We start from the raw sequence: 20,531 nt of genomic DNA on the forward strand, positions 1-20,531 counted from the left end.
CAGTATAATATTGGAAGTCCTAGAGAGTGCAATCAGACAAGAGAAAGATATAACAGGTATCCAAATGGGAAACGGAGTCAAACTGCCACTATTTGCAAATGACATAATTCTCTATATAGAAAACCCTAAAGACTCCACAAGAACACTACTAGAAATGAGCAAATACAGTAAATTTTCTGGATACAGAATCAACGTTCAAAAATCCGTTGCGTTCCTATACTCTAACAACGAAGTATAGAAAAAGAACTGGAAAAAATAATTCCTTTTGCGATTGCAGCAAAAAGAATAAAATACCTTGGAATAAATTTAATGAAACATGTGAAGGACTTATATAATGAAAACTACAAGACTTTATTAAAAGAAATTGAAGCAGATACAAAAAAATAGAAAGATATTCTGTGTTTTTTGATTTGAAGAATTAACATAGTGAAAATGACTCTATTAATTAAAGCATTATACAGATTTAATGCAATCTCCATCAATAGCCCATATGTATTTTTTAAAGAAATAGAACAAAAAATCATCAGATTCGTATGGAAGCAAAAAAGATCCTGAGTTCCCAAAGCCATCCTGAGACAAAAGGACGAGGCTAAAGGCATCACTCTGCCCAACTTCAAATTATACTACAAAGCGACAGTAATCAAAACAGCATGGTATTGGCAGAAAAACAGTCACATGGACCAGTGGAACAGAATCAAGAGTCCAGAAGTAAACCCATATTGATTTGAGCAAATAATTTTAGAAAAAAAAGCGAAAAACATACAGTGGAGAAAGGAAAGCCTCTTCAATAAATGGTGCTGGGAAAACTGGAAAACCATCTGAAAAAGAATGAAACTAGATTAAGGACCTAAATAAATTAACTGGATTAAGGACCTAAATATAAGACCTGAAACAATAAAATGCATGGTAGAAAACATAGGAAGTAAACGCAAGGACATTGGACTTAAAGAGGATTTTATGAATTTGACCTCAAAGGCAAGGGAAGTAAAAGCAAAAATAAATGAATAGGAATATATCAAACTAAAAAGCTTCTGCTTAACAAAAGTAACCGTCGACAAGTTAAAGAGACAACTATCAGGATGGGAAAATATATTTGCAAGCAACACCTTCGACAGAGGCCTAATATCCAAAATATACAAAGAACTCATACAACTCAATAACAACAAAAAAACAAACGATCCAATCAAAAAATGGGCAGGAGACCTGAACAGACACTTCTCCCCATAGGACGTACAAATGGCCTACAAACATATGAAAAGATGCTCGACATTGCTAGCTATTAGGGAAATGCAAGTCAAAACCACAATGAGATACCATCTCACATCTGTTAGAATGGCTATAATCAACAGGACAAATAATAACAAATGCTGGAGAGATGCAGAGAAAAAGGAATCCTCATACGCTATTTGTGGGACTGAAAATTTATACAGCCACTATAGAAAACAGTATGGAGGTTCCTCAAACAACTAAGAATTGATCTACCATATGATCCAGTAATCCCACTACTGGATATTTACCCCAAAGACTTGAAAATTCATATCTAAAAAGATATTTGCACACCGATGTTTATAGCAGCATTATTCACAGTGGCCAGGATATGGAAGCAAATGAAATGTCCTACGATAGATGATTGGCTAAAGAAGAGGTGGTACATATATACAATGGAATATTACTCAGCCGTAAGAAGAAACGAAATACTGCCATTTGAGACAACATGGATGGAACTCAAGATAATCATGCTAAGTGAAATAAGCCAGACAGAAAAAGTTGAAAATCATATGATATCATTTATATGTGAGATATAAACCTAAAAGCAACAAAGGAGCAGGAGAAACAAACAGAGACTCATGGACATGGACTACAGATTAGTGGTTACCAGAGAGTAGTGGGTGGAGGAGGAGGGGGAAGGTAGATGGGGTAAAGGCGGTCAAATATAGAGGGGTGGGAGAGGGCGATGTGGAAAAAGGAGATCAAATATATGGTAGCTGAAGGAAACTGGACTTTGGGTGATAAACACACAATAGAATATACAGATGTTAAATAATAATGTACATCTGAAAATTATATAATTCTATTAACCAATGTTACCCAAAAAAACTTAATTAAAAACAATTCCATTGGGATTTTCATGGGGATTGCATTAAATTTGTATAATGCTTTAGGTAATGAGGTCATTTTAACTATGTTGATTCTTCCAATCCAATAACACAGAATATCTTAACATTTCTTTGTATCTTCTTTGATTTCTTTTAACAGGGTCTTGTAGTTTTCATTATATAAGTCCTTCACATGTTTCATTAAATTTATTCCCAGGTATTTTATTCTTTTCATTGCAATTGCAAAAGAATTTTTTTTCACTTCTTTTTTTGATACTTCATTATTAGAGTATAGGAACACTATGGATTTTTGAACATTGATTTTGTATCCAGAAAGTTTATTGTATTTGCTTATTATTTCTAGTAGTATTTTTGTGGAGCCTTTAGGATTTTCTCTATAGAGAATCATGTCATCCACAAATAGTGACAGTTTGACTTTTTTATTTCCTATATGGATGCCTTTTATAGCTTTCTCTTGTCTGATTGTACTTGCTAGGATCTCCAACGTTACATTGAATAACAGTGACGATAGTGGACAGTCTTGCCTTGTTCCTGATCTTAGAGGGAAGATATTTAGTTTTTCACCATTAAGTGTAATGTTGACTGAGGGCTTGTCATACATGGCCTTTATTATATTAAGACATTTTCCTTTTATACCGATTTTGTTAAGTGTTTTGATCATAAATGGATGCTACATCTTGTTGAAAGTATTTTCTGCATTTATTGATATGATCATATGATTCTTATTTTTTAATTTGTTTATGTGGTGTATCATAATTGATTGTTTTGTATAATCTGTTCACAAGTATCTATTCTGCCTACTTGATTGTTTTGTATAATCTGTTCACTAGTATCTATTCTGTTCACTAGTATATTATTTAGAATTTGTGCATCTGTGTTCATGAGAGATATTGGTCTGTAGTGTTCTTTTTTTTGTGTTATCTTTACCAGGTTTTGGTATCAGGATAATATTGGCCTCATAAAATGAGTTGCAAAGTATTGCCTCTTCTTTGATTTTTTTGTAAGAGTTTGAGGAGAATAGGTATTAAATCTTCTTTGAATGTTTGGTATAATTCACTGGTGAAGCCATCTGGTCCTGGACTTTTACTTTTTGGTAGGTTTCTGATAAATGTTTCAATTTCCATACTACTGATCAGTCTATTTAGATTTTCTAGTTCTTGCTTCAGTCTAGGAAGGTTGTATCTTTCTAAGTACTTGAACATTTCTCCTAGGTCATTAAATTTGGTGTTATATACTTTTTCATAGTATTCTTGTGTGATCTTTTGTATTTCTGCGATGTCAGTAATAATTTCCGCTCTTTCATCTCTGATTTTATTCATTTGTGTCTTTTCTCTTTTTTCTTTAGTGAGTCTAGCCAGGGATTTGTCAATTTTAATAACCTTCTCAAAGAACCAGCTCTTTGTTGCATTTATTTTTTCTATTGGTTTTTTTTTTCAATTTCATTTAATTTTACTCTAATTTTAATTATTTCTTTCCATCTGCTGACTTTAGGCTTCATTTGTTCTTCCTTTTCTCGTTTTAAAAGACAAAACATTAGGTTCTTTCTTGGGGCTCATTCTTGTGTTTTGAGATAGAACTTTAATGATATAAAATGATATATTGTACTATCATTATCATTTGTTTCTATGTATCTCTTGATCTCTCTTTTTATTTCTTCTCTGAACCAGTCATTCTTCAGAAGCATGCTGTTTAATCTCCATGTGTTTGTGGTTCTTCTCGCTTTCTTTTTACAGTTGATGTCCAGCTTCAAAGTATTATGATCAGAGAATATTTTTGGTGTGATTTCAACACTCACATTTGTTGAGGCTATCTCTGTGTCCCAGTATGTGGTTAATCCTTGAGAATGTTTTATGTGCATTAGAGAAGAATGTATAAGCAGCTCTTTTGGGGTGAAAGGCTGTGTAAATGTCAATTATGTCCAGTTGGTCAAATGTGTCATTTAAGGATGTTATTTCCTTTGATGTTTTTGTTTGGATGTTCTGTCTATATCTGACAGTGGGGGTATTTAGGTCTCTTATTATAATAGTGTTCTGGTATGTTTATCCTTTTAGTTCTGTTAGTAATTGCTTTATATATTTTGGGGCTCCCTGATTGGAAATATAGCTATTAATAAGTGTTATGTATTTTTGGTGTATGATTCCCGTAATTATTATGAAGTGTCCCTCAGTATCTTTACCTTTTTTATTTTGAAGTCTATTCCATCTGATATCAGTACTGCTAATCTTGTTTTTCTCTGAATGTTATTTGCTTGAAATATCATTTTCTACTTTTTCACTTTGAGTTCATATTTGTCTTTGGAGCTGAAATGTGTATCCTGGAGGCAGCATATGTATTTTTTTTTTTGGTCCCTTCTGCAACTTTGTGTCTTTTTTTGGTGAGTTCAGTCATTTACATTTAGGGTGATTATTGAAATATGAGTTTTTCTCTATGATGACTGGTAAACATCTAACTAAAATCTACTGTGTCCTTGAAAGTAAATTCTATTGGCACAAACATAAAAAAGATCAATTGTGGTTTTGCAAAGTAAAGAATAGTATTTATTTAATGTTATAATCTTAGATATGAATAAAGTTTTGTCCATGAGATTATTTTTGTTGGAAATTTGACATTATAAACCTGTTATTTAAAAATTATCATTTATAATAAAAGAGAAATGTAAATCTTTATAGTTTAGAGAAATTAGAATCCAAGGACACTTTCTTGAAAGAGATTACTCAAGTTGTTATTCTCAGGCTATGCCTTCACAGATAAATAACTAACACTATGTCATTGACGATTGAACTTGAATGCACATAAAGACAATATGAATATCTTTGACTAAAAATAAATACCCAAAATGGAAGGAGAAAAAGCACTGTTTAAATTTGTTGGATAATAGAAAATATGCCCATGTCTAGATACACACCTCAATGTCAATTTTGGAAACTCAAGTTATATTAAAATGACAGGAAAAAATATACTCCTTTTGGTCTGGGACAAAGCTATTGTATATAAAATACAGAGACTTCATCTTCTTATTGTATTAATTGTATCTCTCTTTGCATTTACTCTTATTTCAAAATCAACCCTACCTCCATCCCAGTTGTCGGCAATTCTTTTTATTTAAGAAAGCTCTCAAAGAAACTTTCATATAAATGTGGAGATGACAGGAAACTGAGATAAAATTGGGGGAAAAAGGACTTTGGGGAGCATCATTAGCTAAAAATGTAAACATTTGACCCATTTTTTATATGGTTTTATTCATCCTCTACTAAGGAAAATGAATCCAAAGGACAAATGGCCTAAACATTCCTGGAGTCTTGAAAATTAATTTAACATATGTCGTGGGGTTGGGTGGGGGAAAAAAGTCTGTATATAAAAATGAAGAAAATTATTTTACCAGGATGACTTTGAAAAGATTTAGCTGAACACAATTGAATTAAGGTTCTCTTAGGAACCACTAAAATAAACATTTAGGAATAGTATTCAATGCTGTATAGATATTTCTTATGTTTATTCCTAATTAATGAATTTCCAACTATCCTAGTTTTCCTTTTACAAAGTGTGTTCATGCTTAAGATAAAGGCTCATTTCTTTTTTAAAAAGTAAGTGATATAATGAGAAAACATCTAATTGTAGAGATGTATGTTTTTGACCAATGCTTATGTGGACTGAGCATATAATTTAATGTTTTGTTGTTGATCAATGTTTTTTATACAGCTCTTCATATTGTTGCATGAGATTTACAATGTTGTTGTATCCCTTTACTGAAGCCACTGAAGAGTGCAGCAGATGAAAGTAGTTTCAGCAAAAGAAGAAAATTGTGTACTATGGCACTGGGAATATTGACGTGCTTTGTATTTATAAAAAATGTACTTGCAGCAACAAATTAGAGCTGATTTTTGTTTTTGTTTTTGTTCTATTTTCTTTTGCTTCCTTTGCCTCCATTTTATCCTAAATCAGTGGAAATCTGAGGGAAAAAAGGCAGGAAAGGTAAGATTGTAAATTTCAGCGAAAAATTAATATTAAAATATGTTGTTCTATTTTTTCTTAAATTTCTGAAGCTGTAGTAGCTACTCTATGGAGTTGAAACAGTAAGTATATAAGATGACATATGTTGTGGTTCTCTCTTTAAAAAGCTGCAAGCTGAGCTGTCTCCACATTTTGTATCACTTACACAGTCCTGGAAGCAATATTCAAGTCTTATTTTATTTTATTTTTCACCAACACGTTCTTTTCCCGCTGTGCCAAAACAACATACTGCTAACAGCATCACTTTGTGAATGTTCTGGTAATCTAGTTATTTTATGATAAATGTTAGCAATAAAAGGCACCATTTTAGTATAAATTCACTATTTAGCAGTGACAACAAAAGTTAGTGAATATGAAGCATGATGATATCTGATAGAGTCACAGGGAAAACTACTATAACTAAACTAAATGCATTTAATCAGCAAATTGATGTTCTCTGAGAAACTGGGTTTTAAAATATCATCTTTCAATGTGAAAATTTCAAGTTCTGCTTATAAATATATGAACAGTGTGGGTTTCTAGAAAAAAAATGGTTTTCTACTATTAAAAATATACTATTTTAAATATATTGTTAAATTTAATTACCTCAATAGTAAACCTGCACCACCACTAAAAACAAAGTTTTTCAGCTGTTCACTGACATTTCTTTCCTAGAATTTATGCTTTGGTTTTCTCACTGTGTTTTGGAGTTGAAAAAAATGAGTTTTCTTTAAGATTCTGATCAAAGATATTTTAGTAATTAAATTCAATAAGCCTTAAATGCTGTCCATATCAGAAAACAAGATGTTAGCATAACTGTATGTTTGGTTAAATGTGAGTATAATCTTTAGGATAAATTATCCTAGTTTGAAAGACCAAATTTTATGTTTGAAAAATAACTTGCCAAAGGATGGTCTATGCTATGACAGAAGTAATCCATTAACCCTACATGTCTTTATCAAGTGTGAGAATTACTTGAAAATGGAGCATGACTAGAAAGTCAAAATGAATTTTCATTAATGTTTGAAAGATAATTAAAATAACAGCATTAGAGGGTTTGCAATCAATATACCTTTGTGAGAGTTTTCAAATGCCTGTCTGAAGTATCTTATCATTGTGCGCTTGGAGTGATAACTTTTGAGAGTCAGCTCTTACCAGAAGGTAAAAGATCATAGAAGAGCCCTCCAATTAAAATGAGGAAAGCAAGGGTAGTAAAATGTCAGTAGCTGTATAAAGTAAAAGAGGGACAGAGCGAAAGAGCTAGAGAGCAAGAGTGAGAGCGAGAGAGAGAGAAGCTCTACAGATTTTACATGTTCTCATATTCTCAACTACTCTGGCAAATTTAGACATGGACCCATTGTTCAGTTTTTTAAAAGTTAGCATTTTGAAGAACAGAAATATTGACAAATTTTATATAGTGTGGTTATTATATAGGTAGGAAGACGTCTTTGTTTCAAAAAATAGGGACTGTATACAGAACTCTAGAATGAACTCATTTTCTTGTTCAGAAGACACTTAGGTCATGAAATTTTAACATAAAACACATCAATAGTATCTATTAAAACAGTAATATCAACATGGATGGACCGAAATAAGCCAGATAGAAAAAGTCGAAAATCATGTGATATCACTTACATGTGGGATATAAACCTGAAAGCAACAAATGAACAAGACAAAGAAACAGAGTCATGGACATGGGCTATAGACTAGTGATTACTAGAGGGTAGGGAGGAGGGGAGGAAGGGGGAAGTAGACAGGGGAAAAATATTTAAATTATTTCTTCAATTAAAAAAATAATTAATTATCTAATTAATTAAAAATAATAATATCACAATATAAGCAGCAATAGAAAATGCAATTCTTAGTAAAGTATAATTATTTTTCAAATAAAAGCAAATCTGAACTTAGAGATATTGTTCAGAATAGGGAGAAGGCTCTGATTTCCGAAATTTTCAAGGGTCTTAAAACCTAACAGAAAAAGGCATTTCTTTTTTAGAATCAAGAGGAACAGGTAGAGATAAGCAGACTCTTATAAGAAGAAACCGGACAAGCAAGATAAATGATCAGTGAGATCTACTAGGAAAAGTGTCTTGTTGTGGTCAGCCGATTTCCAGGAGACTCTGAAAGAGGCGACATAGTTCACTTTTTTAGTGCTTGCTCATTGTTTGGGGCAAGCAGAACTCAGGGGCCTGTAGGAAAGAGAGATACCTGATTTGTTTGGTCAAGGCAAAGCAGAGGGTAAGAAAGGTACAATTGTGAACACTTGTTCATTTTTCTCACTATTTTCCTATATCAAAGTAAGCGCAATAAAACTAACTTAATAATATTGTGCTGACTCTGTTCCAAGCACTGTGTATGTATATGTACATATATTTCTGTGTTTGCATACACACATGTATACAATACATGTGTATATGTATATTTGTGTACACACACACACATACGCACACACATATTTAGTCCTAACAATAACTACAAAAAGCTCTTTTAAAGATCAGGAAACCATGATAGACAGAGCTTAAGTACTTGCCTAGGGTTACAGTGCTCACACGTAGAAGAGCCATGGTTTGAACCACGGTTTGAATCCATAGTTTGAACCTGTCCTGAGTATGCCCTTAAAAAAAAAAAAAAGGAGAGAGAAAAACTTGAAATCATAAAACAAATACTTCTTTTAGCTCAAAATAATTGTTTTACTGTATTTTAGGAGCGATATTGAATATATTTAATGTTATAAGATGTTTATGGAAGAGTAAGTTTATTTATTTTTTTTCTGTCAACTATGATGTGCTACAAACCCACCATCAAGCAGTTTTCACTAGTCCATACACATTCTATACCTAGCCTGATATAGTATGGTTAACATATACCATAAAGATTAGGTCTGTCCTCTGATGTCCTTTATTTTGGTTCATTGCATTTATGTGTACATTTGAAGGGTGTTTTGGATAATAAAATCAAGAAGCTATAAACCTTAAATATATTAACTGTCAGAATGTTCATTAACATTTGAGTTATAGCAAATGTTTCCATAAAAAGTTGAATTAATCTCTTGAACTTCTGAACTTCACCTATTTATATATTTTTTTTCAATTTCTGATTCAATTACTTTCTTTTTGTGTGTGTCTTTATTGAAATATAAAAGATAATTAGTTGCTTGTATTTACGTTGTACAATTAAATGTTTTTTTTCAATTACAGTTGGCATACAATAATATACCAATTTCAGTTGTATAACATAGTGATCAGAGATCCACATAACTCGCAAAGTAATCACCTCATTGAATCTAGTACCCCTCTTCCCCTTTACATATTTATTACATTATTGATAATCTTCCCCATTCTACACTCTACATCTCCATGTCTATTCTGCAACTATCCATTTGTACCTCTTAATCCCTTTGCCTTTTTTCTGCCCCCCTCAAACCCCTGCCAACAAATAGCCCTCAAAATATTCTCTGTATCTATGTTTATTACTACTTTTGTTGTTGTTATTGTTTATTTTGTTCTTTAGATTCCATATGTATGTGAAATCATGTGATATTTGTTTCTCTATCTGACATATTTCATTCAGCGCAATACCCTCTAGGTCCATCAAGAAAATATCTTTTTCCATCTCCTTCCTTTTAGTCTGTGTGTCTTTTAATATGAAATGAGTCTCTTGTAGGCAACATATGTAGGGGTCATGTTTTCTTATTCATTCAGCCACTCTCTTTTGATTAGAGCACTTAATTATTTTCTATTTGAGGTACTTGTTGATAGGAATGCAATTATTACTATTCTTTATTCATGTTTTTGATACATGTTTTTTTTTTTTCTTCTTAAGGAAGTCCCTCCAACATTTCCTATAATACTGGCGTGGTGATGATAAATTATTTTAGCTTACTCTTGGCTAGGAAGCTCTTTATCTGTCCTTTGACTCTAAATGATAGCTTTGCTGGATAACATATTCTTGGTTGTAGATCCTGGGTTTTCATCATGTCAAATATTTTGTTCCAAGCCCTTCTGTCCTGCAAAATTTCTTTTGAGAAATCAGCTGCCAGGCTTATGGGTGCTCCCTTGTGGGTAACTAACTGCTTTTCTTTTGCTGCTTTTAAGATTCTCTCTTTGTATTTAATCTTTGGCATTTTAATTATGATGCGTCTTGGTGTGGGCCTCTTCGGGTTCTTGGTTTTGGGGATTCTCTGAGCTTCCCGGAGTTTTATGTCTATTTCCTTCACTGAGTTAAGGAAGTTTCCCATCATTATTTCTTCTAATAGCCCTTAAACATCTTGTTTTCCTTCAGGTACTCCTATGACACAGATATTTTTACCTTTAATAGTGTCCAATAGGCTCCTTAAATTATTATTATAGGCTTGGTTTCTTTTTTCTTGCCATTCTGATTGAGTGTCTTTGGCTTTCCTGTCCTCTATATAGGTCATTTGATCCTCTTTTTATTCACTTTGTTTATTCCATTTAACATACTTCTCATCTCAGATAATGTGTTCTTCAAATCTGATTGGTTTCCTTTTATAATTTCCATTTCCATTTTTATGTTTTTTTTTTTTTAATCTCTTTGTGGAAGTTCTCACCAAATTCATCTATACTTCCCATAAGTTCATTGAGCATCCTTATAACGAGTGTTTTGAACTCCTCATCTGTTAGATTCCTTGACTCCATTATTTCTGGATCTCTGTTCTGTTCTCTCATACAGTTTCTGCTTCTTTATATTTCCATTTTGGATGCCTTTCTGTGTCTGTTTCCATGTACTAAGCAAAGCTCCTAAGTCTCACGATCTTAGTGGTACAGCTTTGTGTAGTAGATGTCCAGCCCCATGGTTCTGAGAGGGGTTCAGCTGCATTACAAATTTAGCACCAGCCTGTGCCCCTCTAGGGCCACCTGTTAAGATTCAGCAAACAATCCACAAATGCTGTGCTTATCATTCCCTCAGGAGTCTACACCAGAAACTGAGGCCAGCTGCTATCGGTGTGAGTCTTGGCACTACTCAGCAAGGAGCACCTGACTCACCGAAGACACAACTGAATGTGGCTTGGATGGGGTGGCGAGTTGGGAGAAGCGGAGTGTCAGGGAATCCTCTGGGCGAAGTGACCTCTGTTACCCAGTTTGATGACGTCTCAGCTATGGAGGCATTGCATCCACACACTGGGAGTGGGGAGGTCCCAAAAGAGGAACAATGGTTACTGCTGGCCCTTCTGTACAGAGGTACAGAATCTTGCCTCAACCCTCACTCTGACAACTCAGTGTCCCCCTGCAAGTCCCTGGTGCCCCCTGCACAGCTAAACCAGTACTGGTGCTCAGAGCGAGCAGGTCTGTCACCACGAAAGTCTGCTTGCAGATGGAGCCCCTTTAAGAGGCTCTGCCACTGCCGCTGTCTCAACCTCTGTCCCACTCAGCTGCTCCGGACCAGGCTGCCTGGCGTCCTCACCCTGTCCTACCTTCTGTGGTTGCAGATAGAGGAATGAACAGAACCTCTATCATCTACGCCACTTTTTCCTGCCTTCTTATTCACATATGTTTAATATCAATTATAAAATACAGTTTTTACATTCAGTTTAATTCCGAATAAGTGAATTATATTAGGATCCTGCATATGTTAAAAAAAAAAGGAGAGGGCAACACATTATTTTAGCCAAGAATAACGTATCTAACTGAATGATTTATTTATTGCCTTTTAGATTCTAAAACGTCAAAGTTTTACCACTGGAATGATGTGAAATCCTGTGTTGCCCCAGCAGTATGGAGGGTGGGGAGAGAGGTCCTTGGTTCTTCTTCACTGATGCAGGAAGAATTATGGGGCAGTGAGATTTAGAAAAAGTAAGATTTATTGAAGGTACATTTTAGAAGGAAATGGGCCTCACTAAGGAAGGCTACAGCACTGTGGAATTTGGGAGGTGAAAAGATAAAGGATAAAAGACAGAACATACTCCAAGACAGGAGCAGGTTTTTAATGAAGAGAGCTGTAATAGCGCAGAAGTGGGGTCTGTTTATATTTGGGCCATGTTGGGAGGTCCTAGATGATTGTATATGAGGTCATCTTGACTGACAGTTGGCTGCTATATAACCCTTTGCCTGCTATGCATGTGCTTACCTAGAATTCAGTCCGTTATAATTAGATTCATGAGCTTTCCAGGAATAGGCATGATATTATAGTGATGGTTTAATGAGTCTGAGGTTATGTGCAGGTTAGGATAGTACTTCTTCTGCACGCGTTTGTGGCTGGTTAAGCTAGCAGCTTTTATGGCCTTTGCGCCCTAGGATTTGGGTTAATTTATAGCCCTAAAGGGGGTGGTGTTTTGGGGAGGTCCTTAAGAAAGGTCTTCAAGGGAGGTTTCTATCATTGCAGAGCTGGGTCTTCTTCCTGTTGCTAATGACTGCCTAACTACCTAACAAAAGGCCCTAGAATTTCACAATGATTTCTTCATCTATTTAAATTTAAATTGCTCCAGAGGCCTCACCAAACAGGACCTATTTTCAGATTCCAAATCAGAAGTTTAAGTTACAGAAATAGATTTTTTTTCTACTTCCTTCCTAAAAGATTTTTTATATATTACTGAGAAGTTAGTGGCATTCAAAGAGCAGAATAAAAGCAAATGATACACTCCATAGTTCATTCATTCTTTAACTAGTTGGTTAATGGATAATTAGTGGGGGGAAACATTTCAACACATAGCCATCTGTGATTGAATAAATTAGTGTAAGCATTGTTTACACTAAAAGAGAGAAGTATAAATTTTTGAACCTGGTTAACATTAAAATCAAACAAACAAACAAACAAACATTTCTTGTTTAAATACAAACTGGTTCCCTTAATACTAACCTGAAAATTTTCGTGTGGACTTTTTTTTTTTCGAAATCCCTTTTCTTTGGGTAATTATGAGTCTAAATTGCCCTCGGGGTTTGCACAAATGGCCATTCTTGTTAAAGAGCATGTTCACCAAAGTGCTAAACTGAAAATGGCAGAAACAGAACTGACTGAGATTCTCAAAGGAGTATATTTCTTATTTCTTTATATTAGCCTGAGGTGAATTTACAAAGTGGCTTCTTTCAGACTAGGCTAGTGGGTATCAGAAAGAGTAGCTACAGTAGCAAGCAAAAGTTATTTTCTGTCATTGTCTTATCTTCTTCTAGACTCCTTTCATTTACATAATCATTTGCTCCAAGGCTACACATGAAGGAGAAGTACGCAATGAGAATGTTTGAGCCACTGCATAGTAAAGTATCCATTTTACTGGTGTCTCCAAGATACTTCTTTATTCCTTATCTTTTTCAACAGTCCAGACATGTTTGGAAGAAAGTTCTTTCTTCAGAAATTCTTCTAAATGTGTAATTTAGGAGTTTGAATATGGAATGGCATGTTGAGATATTTTTAAAAAGTCATCTCCAAATGAAGCTAATTCTAAGGATATGTTTCTGAAGAGATATATCCACATTACTTGACTTTAGTGATGGATTATTTTCATGTATTACTTTTTGGAGCAAATCCATGAGGCTAAATCTACAGCAATTATGAATACCATTTCTTCTATATTAACCAGTTTTCCTTGTCAAATATTTAATTTAGTGTTAATAATGCAATGAGAAAATTAAATCACACCGAGAACTCTAATTTAGCTTTATTACCTGCAAGGAAACCCATTTACTTTCTTCCTATATATGTTTCATAGATAGGCTCTTCCAGGAACATTGCACTGCATGTACACAATGAGGTCTTTCATAGTATCTTAACAGCTTTTTATTTTGCTTTTGAATGCATTTAACTCGATGGGTAGTTTGAGTTAAAATTTGGTCAGTGGCACAAAGTGGCAAATAATTTGAAGGCTACCACTGCTTTGATCTCTTTGTATTCTCCTTCCATGGGTAAGACTTCTGCTTACACCTGGCATTCAGGGCTATAATTGTTAATGTAGCCATCACCACATATAAATGTTTGTTTTGTCTTACATGTTTGTTTGTGTTGATTTTTTTGTTGACTTTTGTTGTTATTTTGTTAATTCTATGGCCCTTATATGTACATATGTGCATTCCCTGGATCTTATTTTCATGTGATAACAAGGATTCCATGATTTTAAACATTGTCTTCCTTTTCTTGTGACCATCACTATATTATGTGCCTTGTATTATCCTATATAGTTAACTTGAGGTTTTCCTTCATTAGGTTTTCCAGTTGCTCAATCCCTCTCCATTTTACCTACTTTATAAAATTCTTTCTTGGTTACATTTATCTCCCCAACTCATCATTGCCATTCTTGGCTTTTCATCCTTGGCTTCTCACTCTGTGTATAGTTCCAATTTCTAATTGTAGTCTTCTCACAGATTGTATTCTCCACAGGCCACTGAACACTGTTTTGAAAAAAAAAAAAAAAAGACAAAATTGTACTGAAGATTTAGCTTACTACACTTTCATAATATTAAGCTGTAAGTATTGTTCGATATCTCGTTAATGTTCTATTCCAGGCCTTGAGAATGGTGTCCCAAACTTTTCAACTATCTTCAAATTTCTTTCATAATTTCCATCAGCAGCTGAATTATCAGTAGCTTACTTCAAGTCCTACTATCTTAAGATAGAAGCCATCTTTGTAACCCCAATATATTTGAATTCCTTTTTAGTCTCATTTATTCTTTTAATTATCGAAATATCTAGTTTTTTAGTATCGTTCTACAAGCCATTTCCCTTTTTACTTTAAAATATATAAATGGCATTTGTCAAGGAAAATAATATAAAATATTAAGACCTCCTCCCCACTTAAGTAGACTATCCTCTTTAGCTATTTTAGTAATTCACTACTAAATTGAGTGACTCATCTCCCCCTATTAACTGCATTTTCTTATTAATTCTCTGCTATAATCTATTATTTTTACCTGCCAACTAAAATAGAACCCTTTATCATTTGCCCAAGATTCCTGCTAAGTACATCTAGGACTTTCTGTTACATTTGACATTTTAACTATTGTTCCTTTATCAATCTTTCTGGGAACCTTTCTTCCATAAAGCCTTCTGTAGTCCGTACATCTATTTTTACACGTAAGTATAATGTCCACACCTGGATTGTGAGTTCATGCTAATCAAGTACATATTTCTTCTGTATCTTCTCAGTTCCTAGCAAAATATTATATTTCACTTTTTATAAACAACGTATGTCTTATTTCTAATTTCCAAATTTTGAGAAGAGTTTAACAGAACTGACGTAATTCAAAGAAAACTGATTCCTAATTTTCCAGAATAAAATGTGGAGTATTCTACTAATGCAATAAGAAATACTGATTATACAGGGATTTAAAAATCTCAGGGTTCTCTGGATTCAAGTAAAACAGAAAGAAATGTGTGTCATGAGTGGTGAACTACTCTGTAACTCTAATTTAGGAAGTTGTAACTCTGCATTTTTGGTGTATGTAGAAGTATTCTGGAAAAATCAATGCTGAGAGCTATCTTTTTTAAAAAACTCTGATGCTCTGAATATTTTTTAAAGTGTTTTCCTGCAAGTTCATAATTGGCTTAACTGTCTAGTTCAGATTCTTTAATTCTTTAAAAATGTTATTTTTGTCTGTTATGCAAAAAAGGAGGGAGATACATAATCACACTGCATCCCTTACTGAAAACTCTAAACTTTCCATGAAAATGTTCTAAGCCCTCATACCACTGTCTCACCTTGCAGCATCAAAATCCACCCATCATATCTCCAAGAAACAGATGTTTTCACTCTGTGTGTGGCATAATATTGAAGGTGCTCTGAAATGAAATCATACATATTCATTTCCACTCTATGCCTTATTCTGTATGTATGGGGAAGAACAGGCAGGGACATTTTAAGTAAAATAAGTCCAGGTTTTAAAAGGGTTTGAAATATATTTTATTCAAAGTAGTAGAAAAGAAGAAAGAAAAAAGCATTTGTAAAGTTTATTTGAATAGCACTCTTATGAGTATTAAATACACTATATCTAGAGCTTTAGATTTACTATAGTGTTAGATGTAGTTACAAATTCAGCCTTTTGAATATGTACTCTTTCCATTTTCACGAATTGGACAGTTTTCTATTCCTTCTTTTCTAGCAACTACTGAAAGTCATTGCTTCTGTTCATTCAATGCATCTGAGTCAGTACATAATTTAGAAGCCTTGTGTGGTACCATCTATGACTAACTCAACGACTGATACATTGAAATTGATACCCCAAACTATACAGCTTTGATTAGAATTATATTCCTTAAGCAAACAATTGAAACAATTACACTTCTAAACTTAAATTTTCATATCAGAAACAGTGACATATATATGTCATCACTACTAAATTAATTACGTCTTTGAAGTAGAAAATTCCTTATTTTAGAAGTAGAAATTATTTTGCTTTCACCTTAATTCCTATCTTTTGATTTCTGAAAGTAATTAGAAGGGAAACTTTCCTAGGGAATTTATTGAATAACGTTTTCTAATAAAGTTTTCCAATATCATTGATATAGAGTTATCTGCTGACCTCTCTCTTCTGAGCTACTAGATTAACGAACCACATTTATTTCATCAAATAATGTTTTTCTTCTTGGCTGAACTAAAGTTTAGTTATTCCATGATCTATTGCTCTCTTGCCACCAGTAGGAGACCATTTTTTTCACTATTTACTGAATATACAAGTTATATTCACATGTGTTATTGTTATGTCATTTTTTACAGTGATGCCAGTGTTTCATTCTAATATTCATAATTTGTAAGCTTTATAGTAATAATATATAGGGTTTTCATTGTGTATTTCAAGCACCAAAAACTCCTTAATTATGTTAAAGACAATTTATTATACATGTTATATCCTTTAAGCATCATAGTTTGAGGAATAGAGCAAGCATATATTAATGTATAGAAACATGGTGTAAATAGATTTGGACCCACGGAGGTGAATGAAGTTTGACAAAACATGATGATATTTTTCAAATATTTTGTCTGTTTCTATGACAAATATCTGGATGTAAGAATGCAATATAAGTGCAATCTTCAGTAATGGTGACTTAGAGTCACCTCTTTTCTATCAAACCACATTTATACTCGAAGTTAATAAGTTTCCTTCTGAATATGTATTTCTCCAATAGAGTTAGTGAAGGTTGCTGCGTCAGATATTGAGACCTTTATAAATAAGAACTAAGATTTTAAAGTCTTGTATTTTGTGACCATTAAGTTAGACACATTATCTCTGACATACTTCTTTGTATTCATTTATCTCTCATATATTGCCCCTCATCATGCACTTAATTTTTAAGGTGGGCAAGTATCCTACTTAACTCATAAGAAGCTCACAGGGAAGCCTCTGAAAATTTATTTTCAGGTGTTATTTTACCAAAGGATTATAAATTTACTAGTAAATTTCAAGCTTATTTCTTGAGGATCACTGTGAAACTAGTCTTTCTTACTTATTGAATTATTTCTTTATTATTTAAAAGAAATTTCAAAGATTAACTTCATGCTTTGAATTAGAGACAGTGAAGTAGTAAATCTTACGGTCTAATGTTGAGATTTAGAGAATTAATAATTCAAGATATCTTATAAGTTCCTTTAGCCTATGCCAAACACACTACTTGAAGCCTAGTAAATATTTAATGAAAATACGTTGTCATTTATTTAAAAAACATATGTGGCATGATTTCTATATATCAGACTCTGTGCTTGGGGATGAAAAGATCTAAATGAATGAGATAGGCTCCTTAACCTTAAGGACCCCACTGGATAATAAGGAAAACAGATATGTAACCCAAAAATTCAATCTCGTATAATTAGCTTAGTTTACTATAATAACTTATTATAGAATATTCTTGCGTAAAACTAAATTCCACTTACATGCACTTAGGTTTTCCATTAGGGTTACTAATTTAAAGGTAAGGGCTTCCATTAATTCAGTAAACTTTCTTTAAATATAAGGGTGTCTTGTTTATATTCATGCTCTGGAGTGCACCTACATTTTGGTCTCTTTTTAGCTTATGTCAGTCATATAAGCCATTGCATTTTTATTCTGTGCAAATGGCATCCCCCTTTCCATTATATTTGACTCTTCTTGGCCTGAAGTATTTATTAGATATCCTTTAAAAATTTGTTTTATTATTTATGAAAGCGATCTATTGTTATCCAGATGTACTTTAAACATTGATTTAAGAGGGGTTTTCTCCTTGAAGTGCATAATGCTTCAAACAGTCCATCTCTTTACTAACATGACAGATTACCCTCTTTATTTTTGTGAAAACAAGATGTGTATTGGAGCAAATCTTAAATACTGACCTTCAGTCTTTTCCATAGTAAGCAGCTGTGAATGCAATGCTGTAAATCTCTAACATTAAAGGAACTGTCTCTAAGATCTGTTTCATATTCTATAATAAAGGTGATTGCTGGAATTGTTTGATACGTAACTTCAGAACAAGTTGTGTATCATTTTTATTGATGATCAGATACCATCTCTGTAATGCCTGTATAAAGTTGTCTGGGTGTTAAATTGATTTAAAACATTATGTTTTGGATTAACCATAAAAATTGCAGTGGCTGTTGAAAAACAGGAAATCCCATTAAAAGACTGAGCAAAGAAGACACCTGCAGTAGAAAAAAAAATCAGAATCATGGTAGAAACCATTGCAGTTAAACATAATAAACAAAAGGTTTTAGTGGACAGGGTTTTTAGCTTTTGTGGGGCTTTGTGAAACAAATAGATAGCAAATGTTCAATTAGTCCAGTTGCTTCTTCCATGTCTTAATAATATTCATCGATTAATGTGGTTCACTGCACAGTGATTCTCAAGTGGGGAGGGAATTTTTGTAGTGATTCTCAGCTGTGGTTGCATGTTCAAATCACCTAGGGACCTTTGAAAACTTACAATGCCCAGTTTGTATCCCAGACCAATTACATCAGCATCTCTGGGGTAGGACCCAGGCATTGGTATTTTTTTAAGCTTCCTAGATGTTTCAAATATATAGCCAAATTTGAGAGCTACTTTATTCAATTCTTACTGATTTTAATTTAGCTTTAGTAAATATTGTTTCTGCGGAAAAGACTCTATATAAAATCCAAAGTGAGAAAAAAATTATATTGGTTGATCTTTTTATGATTTTTAGTTGAATAGTGTCATAATGTTATTGTGATATAAAATATAGTTCACATGCCAATATAGGACCAGCAGCCACAGAAAAGGCAAGCAATGGCCAGTAATGTATTTGCCAATGAGGTTAATCAACACTACTAAAAATATGCATATGTGACTGTGAATAATACAGCTTTCAAAAAAGCAGTACATGCCTTAAATATGTTTATTCAATCCCTGGTTAATGGAGCCCAGTTATATTGTTTGCCCACCCTTACAACTTAAGATTGAAAGGATTCTATAATGATATTAGCAGACTAGAATTCAAGTCTAGGTATTAAGTAAGGATAGTAATGTGCCTCTTTATGTTGATCCAAATAACAACCATGGTATGTATAATTTTTCCATATTTTGTTGTTATTGAATGAAATATTCAGATAGTATTGCTTCATGACACTCTCTCAATTCAACGTAATACTGTGTTAAATATACTCATTTGAAATCTATAAACACATAATAGCTGAATAACATTTTCATTCTTTCTGTGGCTATATTGTAGTACTGCTAGATAAACAAAAGCTTTGTCAGAGTGGAAAAATTGCAGGAAAATTATCAGAGTAGGAGGTGGCTAGGTAAAAGTGGAATTCAAATGGATGACAGAGTGAATTAAAAACAATAGTAACAAGAAAAGTATTTAGGAAGTGGATGGCAAAGTAATATCGGGCACACAAGAGATAAAGCTCTATAGACTAATGATACATGTGAGTACTCTTTGACCCATTTACAAAATGTGCAAAAAGCCAAGATTATATTGCTCTTTCCTAAATAGAGTGAACTGTGGATCCTTGATCTTTTACTTTGTACTTATTCAAGTGATTGTTATCAAGAAATCTGCTTAAATATAAACAGCACCCCACAAATCCTTGATGTATTCTCTGCAGTGTGTCAGATTAGAGAAATTTCTTGGGTATAGAACCTTTTAAAAGAAGTGTCATTATCTGCCTAACACATACAATTTAATATATAAAGCCTATATACATGACACATAAGGATATTTCAAGAGATGTATTCATTGTGCATTGAGTTGTTACAGCACTCTATTATTAATACTTTTTTAGGATTCCTATTGATATTTTAATAGAGAACACCAGAAATTCAACCTCACTGGGACACTATACCAACCACTAACCATGTTTAAGTTAATATTTAGTGTAGGTCATTTTCATCAGCACTATTGAGAGAAAGCAAACATTGTCATTTTCTTATAGATTCTATACACAACTTTTCAAGCAGAGATCATAACTATATTGAGAAAGTGCCCAAGAGTACACCTTCAAACTTTTCTTACATCAAAAACACAATTCAGTCATTAGCCATTGGGAAAAAAAAA

The 20,531-nt window shown here is 33.3% G+C and overlaps 1 protein-coding gene across 7 annotated transcripts in view; it reads left to right on the forward strand.

The window, feature by feature from the left end:
- LOC105304012 (protocadherin-11 X-linked) overlaps positions 1 to 20,531 on the forward strand; it is a 751,649-nt gene that overhangs the window by 382,303 nt on the left and 348,815 nt on the right. For 3 of the 7 annotated variants that reach the window (XM_011377909.1, XM_023521954.1, XM_011377910.1), the window contains exon 4: positions 6,060 to 6,089. The exons of the other annotated variants lie outside the window; for them this stretch is intronic. In XM_011377909.1, the coding sequence (XP_011376211.1) occupies positions 6,060 to 6,089 (30 nt within the window). The remainder of the gene's footprint in view (positions 1 to 6,059; positions 6,090 to 20,531) is intronic. 7 annotated transcript variants of the gene reach the window in all.

The sequence above is a fragment of the Pteropus vampyrus genome, unplaced genomic scaffold, assembly GCF_000151845.1.
Source record: "Pteropus vampyrus isolate Shadow unplaced genomic scaffold, Pvam_2.0 Scaffold325, whole genome shotgun sequence".
NCBI classification, from domain to species: domain Eukaryota; kingdom Metazoa; phylum Chordata; class Mammalia; order Chiroptera; family Pteropodidae; genus Pteropus; species Pteropus vampyrus.